General features: G+C 40.1%; 1 protein-coding gene across 1 annotated transcript; it reads left to right on the forward strand.

Moving 5' to 3' along the window:
• The first annotated feature begins 1759 nt into the window (after nt 1-1759).
• On the forward strand, nt 1760-21952 carry DBX2 (developing brain homeobox 2). Its single transcript, XM_030960329.1, has 4 exons — nt 1760-2328; nt 14148-14243; nt 18738-18925; nt 21224-21952. Exons 1-4 carry the CDS (start codon nt 1785-1787, stop codon nt 21545-21547), a joined length of 1152 nt encoding a protein of 383 aa, XP_030816189.1. The 5' UTR covers nt 1760-1784; the 3' UTR covers nt 21548-21952.
• Nucleotides 21953-23721: the final 1769 nt, after the last annotated feature.

Here is a 23721-nt window from a genome sequence, read left to right on the forward strand (position 1 = left end):
CTTCCAACTCAGAAGTGTGTTGTGTTATATTTCTGTGTGTAGTGCTATATTTCTGTGTGTTGTGTTTATATTTCATAGAAACCTGAAACTTGCTAACCATACTTTACCAAACTACTGAGATGAACACATTAGTAGCCACTCTGGCATCAAAAGTAGTCTTGGAGGAAACCAAATCCCAAGTCTGTCTTTGAAGGTTACAGTCTCTGACAACCATCATTTTCCTGGTGAATACCTTTTATTCATGCAGCACAGCTGGATGGACTAACTGCACATCCCAAGTGTTGAATTATGGTTTTCAGTTCTCGGGCCCTTGGGAATTCTCTGAGAATTTGATCAGTGAAATGAAAGACAAAATAAATCCTTAAGTGTGAATAAATTTATGAGGGGTAATTGGAAAGGCAGCTACTTGCAACGCTCAGAAGCCAGTGCCCTCCTGACTTGTTTCTTTCCCTTAGAAACATAATTTCTGCACCTTATACTACAACAATGCACAGTAGCTTCAGATGTAGCCTGGGATACAATAGCTTGGATTCTGTCCATTCTACAGCAAGAAGCAAGAGTCTCAAAATACTCATGAGTAAAATACTTGCATTAATATCTTTTGATGAAGGCCTTCAGATTTGCCAGTACAAGCGCTCAAGCTGTGGAAATTGTTTAGGCTGAGAACACTTATGAGAATGCATTAGGGCAAAACTGTCAGACTCATCTTGGACTTTTTCCTGCTCACAGCCTCTGCTATACAACAAAAGGTCAAAACTACATGGGTCTCTGGCATGAAGCAGCCTTTTCAACTCAGGCTCTCATTCACCACATCTTAGTACCAATGGAAGTAAGTGCCAAAACTCTAGCAGGGCCAACCTACCCTAAGATGTAAAGGAAAGACTCGGACATGTGAGCATCTAATTTATATTCCCCAAGGTATTACTTAGTCCCACAGCAGTTAAGACATCCTTCCTGTTTCTTATCCAAGGGCACAGATGATTCCACTAGTCCAGCTGGTTTTAACTTTGAGCCACCCTGATGTCCAAGGGTATTGCCTCCGCTGCCATACAAAAATAAGGGATGCACCTCCTCCAGAGGATTTTGCAGGGAATATCCTCAAGATTAGACTGGTGAACAGCTGCTTTGAAATAAAAGGATTTCTCTGCAAAACAGGAAGATGCTTTCAGGACTTTGGAACAACATTCAATCTTAACTTTCTGCTTGCATGTTTGAACTGCAAAATGAGACATCTTTGCCATATTACGTGATTTGTAAGCAAATAAAGAAGAATACATGCCAGGAAGTAGAAATGGACGAAGCTATTCAGGACAAAGAATGTTTATGCCCACACAAAGCTTCGTCCAACATCTCGAGAAAAACATGATTAACAGTACTGTGCTGATCTTAATCAGATTTATTAAGACAAATGTTGAAAATCCAGCGTGCATGTTGTGTGTGGGTAACTAAAGAAAAAAAAAAAAGGCCAGATAAAAATGCCCAGAGGGAGTGAGCTAATGACTATCTTCCCATTACCTCATGGGATCATTAGGTCGACATGATCTCTCCGCGGCCAGCACCGGAGCCACTTCCCCGCCGGGACGGAGGCCAGCGGCCTTTCCCTTCGCCTGCCGTCCCCCCGCACAGGTGCACCCTCAGCGGGAGGCGCGACCCGCCGCCATGTCGCGGCGGGCACGGCGGGACAGCCACCTCGGCTCCCGCCCTGCCCCCTCCCCGGGGGGCTGCTGGGCAAGGCGGCATTGTTGGCCGCGTCCATCACTCCTCGTCCCCGGCTGACATAATGAATGCGCTTGGACACACCTTCCAGCCCGGCGGAGAGGCGCCGCGTCTCCACGGACAGCCTCACCGAGCCCTCCGCCCCGCTCCCCACAGCCCTCGGGGAGGCGCCCCGCCAGCCCGCCCGGCCCCATAGCCCGGCGCCCCGTCTCAGCCCAGTGAGGGGCCGCGGCGGCCGGGCCGGGCTGGGCAGGGCGAGGAGGGGACAAACTCTCGCTATGCTGCCCAGCGCCCTTTACTGGGACCTGGTGGGCTCCTCGGCTCTCCTCAATCTGCCGGCGGCGCCGGGCTTCGGCAACCTGGGCAAAAGTTTCCTCATCGAGAACTTGCTGCGGGCCGGGGCTCCGAGCCCTGCCCAGCTCCGTCCCCTCCCCGCCAACCCCGTGCCCCTCAAGCTGTGTCCCGCGGCGGAACAAATCAACCCCTCAGGGGGTCCCTTTCCGGCAAGATGGGCTTTCCAAGTGCTTAACCCCTCGGCGGCGGACGGCGGCCGCCCGCCAGCGCGGGCCGCGGCGGCGGAGAGAGGCGGCATCTTCCCGCCGGCAGCCACAGGTGAGCGCCGGCCCCTCCCGCGTCCTGCCGCCGGGGAGACGGGAGCGAGGGGATTGCCGAGGGCTCGGCCCCGCGCTCCGCACGGCGGAGACGGCGGCAGGAGAGGCGCGGCCGCTCCGAGGAGCCCGCAGGCGGCGGCGGGACGCCGAGCCCCGCTGGGTGCCGTGCCGCCAGGGCGCGGCGGGAGCTGCGGCCGGGACTCCGGCCGAGGGTCTCGCTCCACCGCTGGCAACGGGACGCCGAGGAGCGGATGGTGCGGGCGGCGGATTCCGAGTGCGGCTGGCCGGCGCACCTGTGGGTGTAGAGAGCGCGGCAGAGCCCCGCGATGGCCGCGTCGGGTGCTGTTAGACGCCCCTAATCGCAGTTTTTTCAGGTCTTGACGTCCCGCAGACTCCAGAGGTGGTAGAAGCTTCGCCGCCAACAGGCGCTCCGGGAAAGCCTGAAATTCCAAGTTTTGGGAGGAAGGCGAGCGGTCCCATCTCCTAAGTAGCGATAGCTCGGGAGGCAGAAGCCCATTTCTTCTCACGCCCTGCTTTGCGGGACAGCCAGGCGTGGAGGACCCGGCTCCTCCTGCCAAAAGGAGCTTTAAGCCTTGTAGAACAGGCAATTTTCTGGAAGCTTTGACAAAACCAGGGACGGGGGGAAAATTAAAAAGTTTTAAAGAGGTGTAAAGGTGCGTTATCAGCCGTTCGTCCCGATGGCGAGTCAGCGCCCTGTCGGGCGGGGGGGACCAGCTCGCGGCCGCCGGGGGCCCGCAGGAATCCATGCCGTAGGGTTGGAAACAAACAGGTTTACAAAACCCATTCAGTTTCTTGAATGTGCCGATTTTCGTATAGATACATTTTGTCTGGGCACGAGCAACATACTTTAAGAAACTGATTGTAGCCAATTCATTAAATTTGGTATTAGACTCGCTATCTATATAGCATTTTGCTTTTCTATTAGCTTGCATAAATTATTCCAATATTATGCGGTATTTTAAGAATTTTTATTTGTGGTCATACAGTTTTAGATGTGTTTAAAATGAAAATCAGACAAACAGAATTGTATTTATTGAATTAAGTCTTTCAGATGTGAAACCAAAAGGCTTGTTTTGAAAACAGAAGTAATTGTTTTCTTTTCAAACATAATTTTATTTCAATTAGATCCTGCAAACTGTTCTTCAAATTCCAAAGCAGTATTTGATCCTTTAGCATTATGTACTTTAAAGGTAGGCAGGAGAGAGTCAAAGTGTACATTAAGGTTTCTGAATGCTCCTGACCTCTCAGGTAAGTGTCACCTTAAGCATATCAGTTACTTAAACGTGTTTGTTTTAACTAACTATAGGCTAGGCCAGGGAACAGGACAAGTATCATCTTCCTGCAATTCAATGAATATTATCCCTGCCTGCCCTTTGCCCTTACCCTGAAAAAAAGTTCTAGAGAAAATGCTATATTTATCTGTGGAAAGAGAGAAGATAGCAGATGTCCCAGCAGTCTTTATTTGCTAGAGGTAAAGGTATTTTATGGGGTTTTATTTGCTGTTAGTTTGTTTGACTGGATTTGTGTTTGTTTGTTTCAAAAAGCTGTGGATAAATTGCTACAGAACTTCCTGAATGCCAAGTTTTCCAAATGCTTGTTTCCAGGATTATTTCTTTTTTTGATTGACCCATAGCAGTAATTGTGATTTTAGTATGTTAGGTCGGTATAGTGATTTGGAGTCCAGTCCTATGGTGCTTCTGATTCCACAGCACCCACAGATCTTAGCAAAAGCACCAGGCTTTTAGATTTGAGCAGGGAGAAATACTGGTGTTTCCTCATTCATCGTGCACCCAGAAGAAAATTCTCCTGTGACTGTACACTTGCGACAGTGACTTTTTACATTCTAGCAGGGATCTGTTGATTCTGATCTCACTTGTATGTCTTATAGTGATGAGGACGCTTAGTTGTCTCAACATTCATAAATTTGAGTTAGATTGGAACTGTCTTGCTGAGGCAGTTTGTGGTTTCTAAGGAGTCTCTTGTCTCTAGTGTAGGCGTATACTGAGGAAACTGTTCAGACCAGACACTGCATTTGTGAGTAGGGCTGGGGTGGTCAGGCTGTGTGTAATGTTTCTTGTTTATACAGTGATAGGGCAAAGGAGCATTTTGGCAGAACAAAAATTTTAGTCTTCGGGGACTAATGAAGATATTTTGACTAAGGAATTTGTTCTAGGTAGGGTTTTTAAATTTACTGATTTTTTTCCTTTTTAAGAATAAGCTCATATTTGGAACCCCAAAATCACATGGTGTTTTGGAAAATCTTTCTCAAAGTCTTTAAAAAGATTATTGAAAATGATAATGCAAGTTTTTGGTTTTTTTTTAATCTTTCTGAACTAGCAAGTGCTTTATAGATCATACAGGGACTGAAAGTTCCCTAATAAACTAGCTTCGCATAAGCCAAGTTTTATTTTATTAATTAAAAAAAAAAAAGGAATTTGAAAAAATACCAGACTTTTTGGAAACAGTATATTACTCACGTCATCCCAAATTCTGGTGGGGTCACCAAAAGTTCTCAAAAAGAAGGAAGTGTAAAATCACACCAGAGACTTAACTGAATAGCCTGAACCTTTTTATATGTATCCATGGTACCTACAAAGGGAAGACTTGAAGAAAGCACTCCATTTTAGGGTACCTTTTAGCACTCCGTAAAAGAAAAGTGCTAAAGAATATAAGTCCTGTATTCTTTCTGTAAATTGGAAAACACTTCTCCATGGTGGCAAAGGAGACCAGGTGGGTTGGCATTCTTGAGCTGGGCTATCTCATCATGGTAATTTCTCTTTTTGTAACTCCTCAGCAATGGAGTTGTATTAGCAAGTTTCCTTCCCATAATTTACAGGTTTCAAAGTATTAGTTGGACTATTTCAAGTGCTTATCTGCATGTGTATTTTACATACATCTCATACAAAATTATTGTGAATAAAAAAAGTGAACAAGAAGTCAGGAAGTGTCACACCCTAAATATTACATCATCTAATGATCATAGTAGAAATAAATATATTTGCTGTCTGTAAAAGTTTAAATAATCGCTTTCCATCACTATATACATTAAAAAAAATTAAATGTAATCATTGTAGGTGTTTGAAATTAGTTTGGTTTAATTTTAGAAGAACATGAGCAAAGAGCATGTTACATAAAACTTAGGAAAGAAAAGCAGAAGGAACATTACTGCTATACAATAAGTTCATGAGCCTTCTGCAGTGGTATGCCAATTTATACTGGCTTGGGGTTCCCACAGGCTTTCTTGCACTTCATTTGAAGCCCCTTTGCTCTGTGCTGTCCTCAATTTCTTCTTGCTAATCTGGTTTTAGTCCCTTGACTCCAAGCCTATTGTTATCTTCTGGATAAATTAGAAGACTTGACAGTTTTCTTCAGTGTTTTCTGACACATAAAAATCGGCTAGACGATGCTGAGATGCTGCGTCTTGTAGCATGGTGCTGTAAAGAGGTCCACTTCAAATATTTCCTCATGACTTAGTTTCCAGAAGTATTGGCTGGCACTTGAGCTGAATGACCTCCTTGGAAAATGTGAAGTTACTCTGCTACCTGAAATAATTTTTCTAAGTAGCTCTGCTCTTCTTAAGTAATTTGTCCAGGAGGACTGTACAGTGTGAATATGGTCATGTGGCAAGAACGTGGCTTTCTGCTTTAGTTTTGGCATTTTTGTAGGTGAACGGAGAAAGGAAATTGAAAACTGCAGCAAAACAATGAGATAATTCCATTGTAAAACCTGAGAAATTTATCTTAGGGGATTTTTGCCTAAAGCATCAGAATACAAGAGAGCAGAATGAAGGACAGCAAGCAAAAACAACAAAAAAGAAAACAGAAGAACTATATAGTAAATATAAATTGGACTTAGAGTAAGCATCTATAGATGTACTTTATACATATCCAGATACATTTGTGCTATCGATGTGTCTTTTCTTTCTGTAACATTTGGGTACTTTGCATTTTGATGCAGTTATCATTACATTGTGCCAGTGAGATAGGAGAGATTTCTATTGTGTAGAGGAGAAGCTGGAGCAAAACCAAATGAGGGGACAGAAAACTGGTAGCATTGCAAGGAAATTAAACCAAGTCTTCTGCAAGTTAAGTCTCTAGAAAATTATGTCAATTTTTTCCTTCTCAGGTGATGACACTAATTCTATCCTGTAATACTTACTTGAATCAAACATATCTTATTTCCCATATAATAAAGTGTCTTGTGTTTCTTTATGACAACCAGGAGACAATTAAATTACTGAAATTTAAGTGATATTTTTTCTTTTATTTTGGACCTCTTCTTAGGGAATTAATGCCTATTAATTATTGATTTCAAGCCAACTGGCAGCCAGGGTGTGTCCTCAAGCGACATGTAACACTAGCTTTCAGTAGAATAAAAGACAGGAAAGACCCCAATGTTTTGTCTTGACTCATCTAACTCGGGCAGCAAGTTGACTGACAAGTCTTAGGATTTTCTTGTTTTGTTGGTGTTTTCTGGAGATAGAAGGTTTCTTTAAGGTGGGGAGATCTATTTGGCATCTCTTCTTATTCCCTGATTGCCAGGAGCACTGAGACACTGTAATTGTTTTGAAAGTTTGTCTTTGGAAGCAAAGAAGTTTTTGTAAGTATTAGAAATCACAGACTAGCACGTTTCCTGTTTCCAGTTAACTTTGTGAGCCATTTAATAGAATTGGTGTGGAATGCCCAGCATATTTTAAGAGTGGCTGCAAAATGGCTTTTAAAGGACAAACTGTTGTCCTCATTGTGAGGTTGCCAGAGCTAGACTGGTGCCAGCTACTCTCCAACCTAGCCACTAGTCTGGCAGTCTGTGCTGGGTGAGGAGTACGAGCATTGGCTGGACACTGCTCCTTCCTTTGGCTGCTCTCATGGTGCCGGCTCTTAGAAGGAAGAGGATCCTGAGTTTGGTCCTTGACAAGATTTAGATACTACCAGAAGATCTCAGAGCTGCGGTAGGAGGACAAGTGGTGGAGTTTGTACAAAAGAAATTAACTGAGTTGAAACCATGGAATCAGTCATGCCTACAGTAACTGAATTAACTTCTGTAAAATATATTTTGTACAGCAGAAAGAGCTGGTCTTCTGAAGTGCTGTAGTATATTGCTCATGATTTTAGAAAACACGTGACTGTGGTAAGGATTAATCTCATCAGGCAAACTCAAGTGCAGATTCAGGTTTTATTATACTGTGTCTTTATTATTTTCTGTTAAGAGATCCTCCTAAATTTTGGAAGGTGAGTTCTCTGTTTCCATTGCCCTCTGAAGATGTTTTGCATTCTTTTATAAAGCAGCTCTGCAAAATAATTGATGTTTTACATGGTAGTTTTGTGTTCAGTCATGACCCCACAGCAGAAAGGGGAGTTTGTTCATTTTTTTTCCAATTGAAAACAACTGCAGGTATATAAAGCAGTAACAGGCTGTTACAAATGTTTGTTATCTAGACCCTGATATTTATAAAATTATACATCCAAATATTTTCAGTAACCTGGACTGTGTTTCTTTGAGGTGAGTTGTTACTTTGGAGAAGTGGCCTTTGCTTTGTGCTGAAAAGCTTATGAAAATTTTTCATGAGAGGCTGCTTTTGTCTGCCTTTGTAGCACATAATTCTCTTGAGGTATTCTGAATGTGTGTTGAGAATGTTACCTCCTTGTGACTATGTGAATATCTCAAGTTTCAACTTGAAAAAGTATTTCCTTGTACAAATGTAAAAATAGTAAACCCCTTTTGTTTAAAAAAAAAAAGGAAAAAGAATTCACCATGTGTTATTTTTTATTCTAACACTGTTTATATTATCTTGGGACTTTTGTCTGTTTGGAGTTAGCAGTACTGCAACAAGTAAAGACTGCTCCAGGTAAAAAAAAAATTGGCTAATCAGTGCATGCCACAGGAATAAATGGTGCATTTTGGCCTCTTGTATGATTTTGAATTAGTGCTGCAACAATGAAAAAACAGTGAAATATTGACTTGCAGCAGCTGACCCTAATTTTGCCATGCTTGAGGAAATAATTTTGAAACAAATTGTAATATGTTGAAAATCAAAGAAAATAACTAATGACTTTCTAGCTGAATTTTTACATTTTTTAGAGTCTTTATGGCTGTACAGATGATAGTATTCTTTTGATGTTACCTGTGAGGGACAAAGAAGAATGTCATGTCAATTCAGCTGTTTAATAAAAAGTAGGTGTCTTGTCTAAGCTGTAGTCAATAGAGAGAGACGCCTCCAGAGGATGAGACACCTTCTGTGTCTGTTTTAATGTGATGAATTGTTATGTAGAGCTACTTCATTCTTCTCATTGTCTGAACAGAAGGGCCAGACAAGGAACTTGGGCAAGACGCTGAACTTTTAGACAGAGAACTGACAGTGATGCCTGTTTTGACAAGAACTGGTAATCATAAAGTGCTGAGGCACACTAGTACATGGGCATCCTGAGGAAGGACAAAGCCAGAAAAAAAGCTGGTAAATCCACAGATAGATTCCCATCTTCTCAATAGCAAGGCTGTGTAGGAGGCACAGAGAGGGTAAAAGCCACTTTTACTCCTGACATCAGGGTACCCATGGAGTCTTTGGCAAACGTTGTGGAGTTTGGTTGTTGCTTTGGGTTGTACAGGTGAGATCTGACCATGTATTGTCACCAGCCTCAGGCTGGTGTATTTCCTCAGGTGGTGAAAATCATGTACAACAAATTACAACATAATAATTAGGCATGTGAATGATGCCTCTGAAAACTGACAGTGATTAATGTGGTTTCAGATAATCTGCAGTGTGATGCTCTTGGCCATTACGTTGCTGTAGATGTAAGTGATGATTATGCTGTTAGCACATTTCAGGCCCATTTTGGGGGCTGCTCTGGCAATTTTTGAAAGCCCCACCATGACCCAGCATAAAAATGTAAGCCTACTCCTTGCATCCATGTTTTGTGTAGGAATTAAAAATATATATATTTAGAACTTTAAAACCCTTTTTCTGAATGTTTGGCAGTTTTTAAAAACTGACTTGTGGATGCTACTCTGCTTTACCTGTTTGGCTTGACTTCATTTGAACATTCATGTGGTTGTGTTTTACAGGAATAAATAGGAAGCAAATGGTAACTTTGGGAGTGCAGGAAAGCCAGTTCTGAGGGGTCCTGCACCACAGGCTCTTGCAGGAAGTTTTTCCACTTCCATGTGATGGCAGTTGCTTTTGGGTGGGATATGGCAGTGGCTGCTGCTTTGTTCTTGCAGTTGGAGGCTCCTCTTCAGCTGATTGAAATGCTTTGGGGGTGCACAACTGCTGCTGGAACATTGCACTCTGAAGACAGTAACTGCTAGGGAAAGAGCAGTGATTCATCGTGAGGTCCGGGGCTTGTGGTTTGGGAGCAGAAATGCAGCTCAGCTGGATCACTAAACTGGCAGAGCTACTGCTGGACTGTTTTCAGGGAACTCTTCATGACATGACACTTCCCTGCAGCTTTGCAAAAGCCTACTTTAAACATTGCCAAGAATGGGTGTAGGTAGGAAATTCCAGTGGTGCCCATGTTATGGGCACAAACCATCCAAGGTTCTCAGATGAAATGTGATAGTTTTACTGAAATATATTTAAGTTTCCTGCAAGGGCTGGAATCTAGGCATCATGGTGGAAAGCAGTTCATGTAGACTTAGCATGTTTGGAGAATTGAAGTGTTCATGCAGTTTGAGGTTTCTCTGCTTCTGTTGTTAGTTTTGTTAGCTGGCTCTAGGCAGTTTTCCGAATAATCTTTTTGGAGGTATTCCAGCTCTCTTCACAGGCTGATACCACATTTTTATCTGTTATCTTTAAAACCCCTGAAGAGACTAGCAGAATGTGCAGTGAGGAGCCTGTATGGATAATACCAGAAGTTTACCATCAGTTTCACTTTCCCTTAATAGCCGTTTTTCCTTCAGCCCTTCCCACTTTCCTGATGGCTGATAGCCTACACTCTTTACCGAGTTATTTCACAACAGTAGAATTAGAAAGAGTAAACAGTGTCCTTAATAATAAGCCATTTTCAAAGTTGCATAACTGAGCTGGACTGTATTTAGGAACCTTACTCTCAAAATGATGGATAGTTGGAAGGAAAACTTCTGATCCCGTTGTCAGTATGACTTTTTCTAATGGAAGGGCTCTTGAATTTATAATATTTTCAGAGCAGACAGTGTCTTTTAAAATATTAGCATCTGAACTGCTTTCTGAGTTTTAGCACTAGATAAGCTTGAGGTCCGTTTACATGTTTAGTATTATTTTATTGTCTGTAAAATTATTTCTGTTCACTACAATAAATGTAGGGAACACTATTACTAGAATTTGCATACAGCACCCGCGTCAAAAGTATTTGTTTTATGAAAAAACCCCAAACCCTAGGTATTTAATACTTTTGTATATATGATCCAATACATTTTCTTTTAAGACATATAGTACAGTTTTTGGAGTGCCAAAAGGCACTTATACTTTGATACTTTTCATGCATGTGTGAAACTAAACCTCTAAAGACTGAATTTTTGAAACAATTCCACACAGTCTCGGTTTTATAAAATGAAGATATAAAGCAGAAAAAGGCTCAAGTGTCCTGAATACAAATTATTAGGATTTTGGCCCTACTTTAAGTTCCTATACATGTTTGGGAGCAACAGCTGCCTTTTGGTTACTGTGTACCTCATTCTGGCCAAAAAATGGCATAATTAATTTTCTGACATCTCAGCAATTTTCAGCCTTATGTGAACAGCAAAGAGTGTTTGCTTTAGGTCTCTTGATCAACAGATATTATAGAGTTGCTGTGATGTATGTGAAAAGAAAATAATAGGTAGTGATTCCTCTATATTGTTCTCAAAACAGTATTGTGCCATTTCTTCAGGTACAATTTCAGCATAATTCTAGGCAATTTTAATTCTGTTAATGGAGTTTCATATACAGGTAGTGGAAGCCATTTAATGTGATGAACTGTGTTGTTTTTATCGAAGATAAAAAATATACTTGGGTATGTTATGTTGAAGCATTAACATTTTTCTGTGTGTAGAACTCCCAAGACAGAGTTGAGTATCCCTGTATTATGTCACATTGTTTTTACTGATGTAACTCTGTAAAACTGCTGCACATTGGTTTGAGTGCAACAGCTTCAGTAGATATAGGGATGTAATGTACGTAATGTAGAATTCACCTGTGCATCACTATAGCTGCAGCACATTAAAAAAGGTTATGAACTGGACATACATGTTGGCTATAGCCATAGAGAGACATCATGGCATTGTTTATTCCTCAGGATCTAGACTAAATATTAAGAAGTGAGCTCAGGAACCTCTTTGTTCAAAGTAGGATTTGAGGATTTCACCTGCATCTTACTTCTTAAGCAAATATTCTGATTCATAGAGATATGTGCCCCGCAGGCAAAAAAAGCAGCAGTTGGTTGAAGGAATTAAGTAAAATGCTCAGGTAAGCCAGACTCATGATTTCCATCAACTTGAGCAGAATTAGGGTCAAGATCTCTTCTGTTTGCATCATGGTACTGTGCTACTGTATTATATCATTGTCAGCAACTTCCATGGAAATATATTGCTTGTTTGGAGTTTGCTTAAGCAAAGAATTTGCTCAAGTTTTTACTGTGATCCATCTTCAGACCTTTATTCTTGCAGCTTACTTGTTGAGAGATGTCATGAGTGGAGGAAACTGTCCTTTCCTATTCCTGTTGTTACTTGCAGGAGCATGCTGTCTATCTGAGTCAATAGCTTGTTCAATTTTGATTTATCCAGGTGTCTTCTGCTTTTATCACATGCCATTATGAACCCCACATTATCAAAACAGAGCAAGGAACTGGACAGAGTTAAGAAACTACAAGAGGAAGTATCAAGGACAGGACAATATGTCTGACAAAATTTGCATGGCATGAATAAGGTGCTGGAGCAATGATTGGAGGGAATAGGACATTATGGCAGCCAGGGAATATCCAAGGCATTTAAGAAGAAAGCAAAGGAATGGAGTGTGCCATCTTCTGTACTCTAAGTTTTATTTTCAGAGGTGGAGAGTTTTACTTGACTGTAAGGGAAATTTGATAAAAGCACAAATAATGAGCCTCCCAAGGAAGGGAGGAAAAGCTCCTTCACCTGAGAGTCTGGGAATTTCAGAGGATAAATTTTACTGTCAATGATGAGCTCTAATGTCCAGGAGGTTGGCTGATATTTATCTTCTACAGCTTCTGTGCTTCTTGTGTTACTCAGATTCTTTCCATCTTACGCACTTCACCAGTTGCATTGAAACCCTTTGGATATGTGGGATAGGTAGCATTTGGCTGCATGTTCTTGATGATTTTAAGCTTCTAAGGACGTGGTTCCACATTTGGTCGTCTTGTGTGGAAAAGAACCTTTAGAAAACTAATGCCTGGTGTAAATAATTCTTTTTTGTAAATGTTTTGCAACTATATGCCTCAAAACCAGGCAGTTAATTTGTATTTTATTGGAAACAGCAAAATTTCAATAGAAAGCTGTACCAGCAAAATGCTTATCAGTCAGCAATTGCAAGTTAATACTTTAAAAATGTTTAGCGTTAGACTTCTATAGCAATAATTTTTTTACTCTGGGATAACAGCAAATTTAAGGGTCAGGAAACTTATTTTGAGGTCCTAATACATACTTGGAAAATTAATTTTGAATTATCTTTATTTTTAATTGCCGTTGAAAAACTTTTAAAAACTAGCAGCATGGCTTAGATACATTTATCTATTTACCTTTCTTTTTGATTGTTGATTTTTTTTTTACTCAAGTCTGCAGTTACTTTTTTTTTTTGATTTAATGCTTGTTTTTTTTTTTTTCTGGAGATTTGGACAACTACAGTATGGGCTCTAGAGCCACTTATTTTGTGCCTAAACCAAAACAAGAAAGTGACATAGATGTTTTGATGCTGATCACATTTTACAACTGTACAGTTCTAGCAATGATGTATCTTTTTCAAAACAAAAACTATTCCAGGTTTCATAGTTGACTAGTATAATCAGAAATTGACAGGTAATTAAGATTAATGGAAAATCCCATGAGCCTTATAGAAAAAAATTAAGGGATAAATAGATAATGAAGACCTTTCCATATTTGGAAGCTCTTTTTAGATATGAGAGACTTCAATTTAAAAAATCTGTAAAAAATTTACCAAATATTACCTAATTCTGTGAGTTGACTTTCAGATTTTTTTTGTTGTATCAAACAGAGCCTTCAGCAAGTGGTTTATTTAAATTTGGAGTGCTTGTCCAGCAAGACTAAGTTGACAGTCAGAGTAACAGAATCAGGCCGTGTAGTACATGCCTGTAGAGCTCAGCTGTTTCATCTCATGGCATTTTTAAATTTTATTCCTAAAGGTTTCTTGTTGAGGATGTTATTGGTTTGAGTGCTGTTAATAGCATTGGAGTTCCAGCTGTTTTTTTTTTTGTAAGATGACATGCTTACTAGAGTTATTTTTAATAACTTTCAGATTCATTATACTCATTATTTCAACAACATATTATTGAAACAATATGTTGAATGCCAATATTTAGGAAAACTCCCATAATTACAGCAATTACAGAAGGAAATTTCTAGTCTGCAGAGCTTCATTCTTATAAATATAGGCGGAGTTTTGCATATTATAGCTAAGCTACGCATGTAAAATAACCTTGCTAAATTAAAGAGCAATTACTTGGTTTATCATTGTTTGCCTTAAAAATATCACCATGTTGAAAAAAGGAAAAAGAACTTGTGGGGCAGGACTTTACACACTGACTTTTTGAAGGACTGTTGTTATGAATATCACCTAAGCTCAATGGATAATCAATTAGATCTATGCTTTCTTTGCAGCTCTTTCCAAACACTTTTTTCTCCGAGCCCCACCATTCTACTCAGCATGCTGCGGTGGGTCCTGTCAGCACCCTGCATCCCCCACTGCTTTTCCAAGTAAGTTTTTATGCTTCATCAGTAATGCTTGAGTTAATCTGTAAACCAAAGCAGCAGGATTTAATGTGTTCTGGAAAACTAATTGGTGATGCAATGGCAGCAGCTAATTCCTTAGTAAAATCACAGCAATCCTATTCAGAGGGTTTCCAAAGATTTATCAAACTTAAGTACACTGAGCAATTGTGAGAGGTTTCTAGTGGCATTGAGACACCCAGACAGAGCTAACCTAGGAAAGTGCCTTGTTTTCAGTTTGATAGAAACAATTCTTTAAAATCAGTAACTCTTTTAAAAATCAATGTCAATAAACATTTGCAAATAAGAAAAGAGCTGGAGGATTGTAAAATGCGTGCTGCATTTTAATGTTTGTTAGAGGTAAATTATGATTCAGGAAGCTTTAGCATTATTTAAATACAGCAACCATTCTTTTTGTAGCAGTCAAATGTGTGCACATGTTTAATTTTGTTTCTCTTTTTTAATCATAATGTAAAAAATTGAAGAAGTATGTTGAAGAGAATTTTGACCAGTGTTCACTATCCATTCAGGATTAAGAGTCTATTTAATCCAAAATAAATTTAACTTTGATTGGGAAGATTGCATGAAGATTTAAGAATGGACAGTCATGGTTTTGTGCTTATGGCTCAGGAATGAAAACAGAAGGAGCATTTCCTTTTTCTTCAAAACAGGAAAAAAATCCACAAATTTCTTGTCAAATCCAAATGAAAATTGGAGCTTATATGTGCTCTGGCATATACTTTTTTATCACAGTTGCATTCAAACCATTCCTGACTAAAGTGCATGCTTTTTATGAATGTTTCAGAAGGGCAGTTGCTAAGTTGAATGATTCTTGACAAGTGAGGCAGCAAATGCTGGCAGTTTAATGAGCTGCAAGTTTCTGAGCACCTCTTTAGGGGGCTGACACTTTCCCACAGAGCGTTTTACATGGCCTCGGCTCTCCCACAATGGCTGACAGCACCATGACCAATCACCACTTTCACTTTACTCATCCACACGCGACCTCACCACAATTTTTCACTGTGCAGATGAACTTTAGGAACCATTTCGCATTGAAAAGGCCTGGGCAAGGGTCAGTTGCCCTTTTGTATGACCATAAAGCAATACTCTATGTGCCAGTCTTTTCTCCTGTCTCACATTCCAAGAGATTTTCTGGACACCATTTAAAGCACTTGACTGAAAAATAAAGCAGTGAATGAAACTGACTTTTATAGACTCATTCTAGCTCATCTTCCCATATAACCCTGTCTACCTGAAAAGGGATTTAGTGGATGAGCTGAGTGTATACAGGGACTTGCTGAATACATAGGCCCATTATCAACTGTGGGGATTGTTTATTAACCAGGACTGATACACTACTATTTTGGAAGTGACCTATTAATTGTCCATTTAACTAGAATGTATTGAATTCTAATGAAAAAATAGAAACCATGACTAAAGCTTTTACTTGCTCCTTCAAGGTGGTCTCTGCCATGAAGGCAAATGAAGATTGTTCCACAGATTAAGAGGACATTTATCACTATATATTAGGATACAAAGAAAAGACTTAACAAAAATCAAATCAGTTACATAGGAAATAGTTGGTCACATTTATGTCAGCAGAACACTAAACCTGCTGCATATTCAGAGTGACGAGCTGCAAACTGACATATTTAATTTTGCTGGAATTGTTGAAATGTATAAATGACTGCCTATCCTGCTGCACTGAAAAGGTCTATAATCTGCAAACTGAAATTCAGTTTTTGTGTAACAGTTGGAGTGCATTTTAGAATATGGCTTATTGAAAAAAAAATTCTCTAGGCTACTCGGTGGTAGGTTTCAGATTTTTTGCTCCATAGGCTGTTTGTTAATGCTTCTGAGCATTCTGCTCATCATTAAATTTTGTTCAGTTAATCTTTTAAAATCCTTCACATATTGTGCCTTAGAGTGTAAAGATGACTCGCTATTAGTCTAATATAGGTGTTAAGCTGGACCCTGCATACTGCCTGAACAGGAATTAATTGGTGCCTTGAGGCTACAGCAGGAGGTTGTTTCCCTGCTGATTGACTGTTAACAACCAGCCAGGCAAGACAAATTTTAAGGGGTCACATAATTTGGCGTCCTCTGTCCTTGGCTGACAACTCCATTGTGGAATGGAGGCCGGGAGGCAAGGACCAGCCCTGTTCCGCCTCTTCCCTTGCTGGTGTCTCTCATCCCACAGTGGGGATGAGAGAAGATACCAGTTCTGCTGCTGGTTCAGCATGTACCTTCCAGTAAACCTGAGAATGCTGACAATTCAGCAGAAACTACTCAGAGGCTACCTGGAAAAAGGTACCTATTTTCACTAATTTGAGAAGAAAGAGAGAAAACATGCTTGAGGAAGGAAGGCTCCCAGTTTTGTAGGTGTGATTGGAGCATGCAGTGGAGGTTTTGAAGGGTCTCTGCAGTGCCCAGAAAAATATCATCCTGGCTTGCCTTCCATTGTGGTATTTTGACTTTTGTTCTGCAGATGGTTTATTGTGATTTGGATGAAGTCTGACTGTGTATCACAGTGTAATAAATATCAGGACGTTACCCAGTGGGTTATGATTTTTGTATCTGGTCTTAGATATAATTTTGAAAATTGAAGTACATCTGTATAAATGAAGGATTATTTATACTGTGACATTGCAAATCATCATAATTATTTTTTACCACATGCTGTTATGAGTGCCAAATAAAAACATTTTGATTTTTTGACATAAAAAGTTCAAGAAAAGAATTGACAGAATGCAATGGGCTCTAAATCAGTAACGTTTCACAGGGATAGTTTTATTTTGTGGAATAATCACTGCACACTTGCTCAGCTTCTGATGCTCTTCTTTACTGGTCAGAACTGGAAGCGGGATGTAGGGGCAGTGTAAGTAATATCAATATCATGTGTTACCAGTAACACATGGCTACAAAAGTATTTAGTCAATTTTGCAAGACATACAGATATACACTTCAGTTTCTCATCATTATACTACAACACCCTCAATATAGTGTGTTTGTTTTTCTGTGGGTGTTTAAAGATACATATACCCATGTGTATATATGTATAATATACAGAAGTTGAAATGTGGTGTAGCCCCAAGGACAGTTTGTGGAAGCTGCATCTGGATTTCATTAGTATTTTCAAGAGCACTATATCAATTGAAAAAAAGTATGTAATTTCCCCCCCACCCCATTACAGCTAACTAAAATAGATAGACTTTTACGCAAAAAAAAAGTTTAGTATTTTAGAAAATCTCATTTTCAGGGAGAATTTGCTTTTGGCTTTGATATGAATGTGTAGGAATTGAGCCGCAGCACACCTTTGCAGCTGCTGTAACTATAAGCTGGGAGGGCAGTCCAGGCCCATGGACTTGAGAAGGTGGACAGCAGGAGGGCAGCTTGCATCTGAATTGCCACTCCTACCGCAAGATTGTAGGTGTCAGTGGCTGTACAGCCATGGCACAGGTTTCTGAGCCAAAGTGCAGCTGTTTCCTGGCCTGCTTGCATCTCCCTAATTATCACATGCGCTGCTTGATGATGGGCCCTATTCAACTGACCCCTGCTCCTGCTTCCTGTGTATTTGAGGAAGCTGGGTGCACTGGAAGCATATGAAGCCTCACCAAGGACTGCTTCTCATACACCATATCTTTCTAGGGGAGAGAGAGCATGGGAAAGCACTATGGCTTTAGGTTTTATTGGGTGTGAGGAACACGAGAGATCTGTTGTAGGGTTTCTGTGCTCTTTGTGTAAGCACTTCTTCACTGCAGCTCTGTCCCCCAGATTTGAGGCTGTTTTCCAGGGTAGGGCTCCCTCTAGGCGTGCATTAAGGGGATGTGATTGGATTCACTGAAAGCTGCCCTTCCAGAACTTGCTATGAGGTGTCAAAGGATTAGAAACCAGGCTGAAAGAAGTAAGTCCAAGTACTCTCCAAATTCTCTAATACAAAAATTGCTGTAGTTTCCAGAATAACTAAGTGAATGACCAGGGATTTTCTGAGAAATAGATCACTCTGAAACTCTTTCATTAGTTAAAAAAAATAAATAGAGGAAAGCCTACTTAGTTTCTTTGAATTGCTATTACAGACCACTTTAATCTCATTTTACATTCCACACAAGGAGTAAATAAACTCATAGGAAAACTTGTTGCAGTTTACTCAGTGGTGATGACGGGCAAAGAAAAGTGAAGTTCTCCCCTGACTGTATTTGAATTTTGCAGTAGCATGGGCTCTGTCCTAATATTCCTCTCTGAACTCATCTGATTTTCTTTGTGCCATGTCAGGGGGAGACTCTTGACTACTGACAACACCTCTAGATCCAAGTGAGGATTTAATCATTAATGAACATGACTGAAGCATTACAACACACTTACAACACCAACATTTATAAATCAAAAGTTGGACAAGAGTCTGCAACCATTACAATAAACAGCACTTAATATTTCTCTGATATGTGCTAGATGTTTTGGGAAATTCTCGTCTATTTCCAACAGGGGAGGAAAGTGTGTTGCCTCTTCTGACCCAGGAGTCTAACTCCAAATCCCGGAGAGGCATATTAAGAAGAGCTGTCTTTTCTGAAGACCAGAGGAAAGCTTTGGAGAAAATGTTCCAGAAGCAGAAGTATATTAGTAAAACAGACAGGAAGAAACTGGCCCTTAACCTGGGTCTAAAGGAGTCTCAGGTAAGAAATGTACTTTTGGGAAGAAATCTTTAAAACGGCTTTGAAGGAGGAAAATTGAACAGTGCAGGGGCAGCGCTGAGCTCTTTTACCTGCAACACCTCAGTAAACCAATGGCAGTTTAAACCAGGGAATACTTGAACAGTTTCCTGGTTTATTTTCTGTTTGTGTATATTCAAAAATTGATGGCTCCATTTTCACACAAAGAAACGTGACCGCTGTGTTTCATTTCCAATGCCCTTTTTTTTGCTGCTCTAAAGGCAGTGGAAAAAACATGAGAGCATAGATCATTCCTTTATTCCACCCTTTGCACTCACAGACGAACAGCTAGGGACAAGGCAGTCAACGGCACTTCCTCTGGAACTGTTCTGCAACAGACAGGCAACCATCCCTATGGAAAGGCACTTGACTGCACAACGAAAGAGATTTTTAGAGCTGAGAGATACCGTAAGAAATAAAACTTTGCAGGGTGACCTGCTAAAACACTCCCACTTTACTTGCCAATTCCCATTTCATGGGATTTTTTGCGTGAGTCTGAATTGGTCTGCTGCAGGATTTGAGAGTTTAGCTGAGGGTCTAATACCTCCAGTGAGGTGTTGTGACTGAACAGCTACGTTAATAGTGATGCTGAGCAGCAGTAGCACAATCAGGAATTTTTGGGCCCTCACCTATCTGCAGATAAAAACATAGGAAAAATACCTGGCTTGAAGAGCACAAAATCTGAAAGAAGCTGGGGGGAAAAGTTTGTGAGGGCATGTAACAGGAGAAAATGAACATGGTAGTTGCTGACAGGTAGGATTCTGATGGTGCTGGAGTAGATGCAGCCCTCTAGATTGCAGCTGAAATACTGAGATGTGACAGTACAATTTTGTTTCTTTGAATGCAGTAGGATTGAAAGTGCTTAAGATACATGTGCAGAAGATCCTGAGAGTGGTGATGAGAGCTCTTATCATCTCTATCTTGGAGATTGTCAGAACTTGAAAAGGCTCTCAACAATTTGATCTAACTTTGTGGTTGGCTCCAGTTTGCACAGGAGGTTAGATTTGGTGGTTCCTTGCAACCTGATGACTCTGTTGCAAGCACTGCAACAATAAACACAAAACCAAGCAGAATGTGGTGTTTCTCAGTGTGATGTACAGAACTGTGATCTCTGCAGGAAAACTATTTCAATCAAAGTGTGCAATTGCACTCACCAGTGTGCTGCCTAAAGAATTTCCCAAAATGTAGTCAAATTCCTAGTATTACAGTTATTTCCTTGAGATTATTTTCTGTGCTCATGTTATTCAAGAAAGCTTGGGTGTGTAAAAAATAATGTAATGATACATAGACAACCACTACCACTACAAGAATATAATTTTGTGATCGTGAGTGACCAGACTATATTCATCTTTTTTTTTATTCCCCTCATGAAAGGAAGAGAAGTTGCTGTGAAGGTTAGTTCTTCAGTTTTCTGACCACTTGTGCTGGAGGAACAGTACCTGTCATCTAAGACAATGATTCTCAAACCTTTGAAACCACAGCCCCTTTGTCTTCATATCAAGTGTCTGAATACTAGACCTAAATGCAAATGTTTAAGGGAAAAGAGAACACAATCTGAATAATTTGATTGATCACCCTTACCCTTCTTCTCATGTCAAAACCAGTTCCTGGCTGTATATTTCCCCAAGCGTTCCCCAGAATTTCATAAATACCTTTGAATGCTTGTGTTAAGAATCGCAACTCAAAGTTTTTGAAAAGTTGATTTTATCTCAACATCACGTGGGTTCTAGGCAACTCCTGGAAAACTGCAGTCAGGCAGACAAAATGTCTCTGAATCCTCAATCCTGTCTCCTATGTCACAACACACTTTTCTGTATGGCCAAGCTGATTTTAGCTGTGTTTGTGAAAGGGACAGTCATGCTTCTTACAGCCTCTGCTTAATAGAGGCCCTCACACCACCAGTCATATCACTTAGTTCTTAATGATGATGCTGATTTTCTCTGGGAATTCTCTTCTGTCGAGAAGGATGTTGCTTGTAGGAAACTCTTCTATCCCTAGCTATTGGGGTGTCCATTTTCCAGTCTAAGCTAAGTAATCTATTGTAGGTGGTGAAAGTCAAGGGGAATATTTGTTCCAGGTGTAGTAAATAGTGATGGGAAAATCCTCAGATAATGTCAGTCAGCTGGCTTCACTGGTTTTCTACTGTAACAACAAATAATGAAGGAATGTGAAACTAAGAGGATGGAAAGGAAAAACCCACTTGTTAGGGCAAAGTTGTTTAAAGCAAAGAATAATAATAAACTCTCGTTAATTTGCAAACAGGTGAAAATCTGGTTTCAGAATCGAAGGATGAAATGGCGAAACTCCAAAGAAAAAGAAGTGCTTTCTAACAGGTGCCTCCAAGAAGAAGGTCTTCAGGAGAACTACCTCTCACGATCCACCATGAATTTTACCTCCCCATGCCCATCTGTGTGGGAAATGTCTGAAGAGCGGGCAAGTCCAAGGTGGAGGGAGAATTCTCCAGGAAATTCTGAAAGACTGACTACTACACAACCACCTCCAAGAGCAAATTCATTGCAGAGCCCACTCTATTTGTATCCTGACCAAGACACTGCAAACAAGGCATCATCAAGTGTAAGAGAGTAGGGGCTGTTTGTAAATGGAGTGGGAGAGTGCAGGCTTCAAATGAGCAGTCTTTTAAGATTAACAATATTTGAACATTGTAAAGCTAACTAGTTTATGCTTCAAAAATATGCTAAAGTCTAACACCATTAAAACTACAAGCAACTAATGACTAAAGAAGTATTCTTCAATATTCAGTCTTTTCTTGTGTCTTTTCCAGTCTTGTACTGACCTTAAAAGTAAAATAGGAACTTGTGGTAAGTAAAATGAAGTGAAGAACATGAAGCTGAATTTGTGCTCTGATTTATACATCTGCACTGTATGTGATGCTAGTTAAAAACACACTAATAGAGAATCACTTTTATCTCTCATTGTAGTCAGACCAATTAATTTCTTCTGTGCATGAGATAAAAAGAGATCTTCTCTCAAGACAGTAAGTGGTTTTGGGTTCTTTTAGAAATTCATGAAATAACACAATAGATTCATATGGACAAATACAAGCATTTTGGTGTGTTTTCTCCATCTGTCTTCACCTATGTCAGTATTCAACTAGCGTTAAATAGTATGGTCACAGGTCAACCGATAACCTCGGTAAAGTTATGCAATATTAAAAGGCAACCAACCTAAAATGTTCCATGTTTAAGTAACTCTGATGAGAGTGTGTACTGGAAAGTGCGATTCACTGGCTTCTGTCTTTCTATCCATGCATGAATCTAGCATTCTTAACTTTGAATTGCAGTGTCTTTTTTTGGCTGTTGGTAGAATCTTTTGTATTTCAAAACTGTAATGACAGTGTGCAGAATTGTAGCCAAAAATGCACTAAGCAACAGACCCATAACTGGAAAAATTGCTACTACAGCCAGTTCAGAATAAATTCTTTCAGTTCACTTATGGAGATGATGTACCAATGGTAGCATTATTCCTGGCTTACTGATGTTTAAACTGGTGCCAGTAAGGACACATTAGCATATATCTGTATCAAAGACAGGACAGTATCCTGTGTAATACAAGTAGCCTCGAATATTATTAAAGCTACTTAAAATTATTTGCTTGTTTAATCCAATTTAAGGAGGTCAGTCTTTGAATTTAGGTGTATCTTTCTTTGTTTTATTTGCAAATCTTTATAGCTCAAAATGGGAGCATAGCATTCATTTTGTTTTTCATACATTTATGGATGCCTTTGTTGAGAAGAGAGACTAAAGATATTTTATGTTACAGGCAAAACCTTATGGAGAACATTATGGTTTTATAGGGACTATTTTCTTTCTGGCATTGATACATTTTCTAGGTGAAAGATTATGATAATCTAGTCTGGCTTTTCTTATCATATATGCCTTGAATGTTTCTGATTATTCTGATTATTCTTGCCTTGAGCTTCAAATATTTTGAACTGTGTTGTACTTCTTCCAAAAAGCTGTGCAGTTGTTGTAGAGTTTATTTAATGTTTTACCTTTTGATAGATGATTTACTATTCCCCTTGTTACATTGTATTATCTGGGAAGTGAAGTTTGGATACATCTGCAGCTAAAAATCTTGAGATTGCAATGATGATCCTTGTATCATTTGTGCACGATAAGGTGAGTTTTGTACCTTGCCTTGTGGATGTCCTGCCATCTTGGTGGCCAAATATGCAGTCCTAGTCTTGCGTTATGTGGCATTCCTTGCATGTGTTTTCTTCTGCTTTATTTAAGGAAAAAAGAATTACAGAAGAATTAAGACGTTATCTCTGCATTTACAAATCTTCATTAGTGTAAGCTGCCTCAACACCTACCCTCAGAAAGCCCTTGAACACATGTTATATACTGGTCAGTAATGAGGAGTTTATTCCACTCTTGCAATTGAAATCCTGGAACCAACTCAGATTCTGCAGGAAACATTAGGTGGGGAGGAGAACAGACAGATTGTGTACACATGGGGATACATTTGGTGTTGAAGTCCTGCCCTGTTTGACCAGCTCCTGCCTGAAGAGCCAGCTAGGGTTAGTAGCCCAGATGGTTGTGAAATTGCATTGCAGTATTTCCAGAGTACCATCTAATGATCAGGTGGTGGTATATATGTGTGCATCTATTCATCAGTGCTTCCCATTTTGGAGGAAATCTGTATGGTAGGGGTGGCAGGGTTTTTTAATCTCACCTTTAATGGACAGGGAGCCTTCCCAGCTGCTCATATTATTTTACTGCAAGTCAATGAAGCCTCAG

The sequence above is a fragment of the Camarhynchus parvulus genome, chromosome 1A (genome assembly GCF_901933205.1).
Source record: "Camarhynchus parvulus chromosome 1A, STF_HiC, whole genome shotgun sequence".
In the NCBI taxonomy this organism is placed as follows: domain Eukaryota; kingdom Metazoa; phylum Chordata; class Aves; order Passeriformes; family Thraupidae; genus Camarhynchus; species Camarhynchus parvulus.

Coding starts and splice junctions, on each gene's coding strand:
- DBX2 (XM_030960329.1), top strand. CDS start 1,785: ATGCGCTTGGACACACCTTCCAGCCCGGCGGAGAGGCGCCGCGTCTCC. Junction 2,329..14,147: donor CTTCCCGCCGGCAGCCACAG/GTGAGCGCCGGC, acceptor CTTTCTTTGCAG/CTCTTTCCAAACACTTTTTT. Junction 18,926..21,223: donor TGGGTCTAAAGGAGTCTCAG/GTAAGAAATGTA, acceptor ATTTGCAAACAG/GTGAAAATCTGGTTTCAGAA.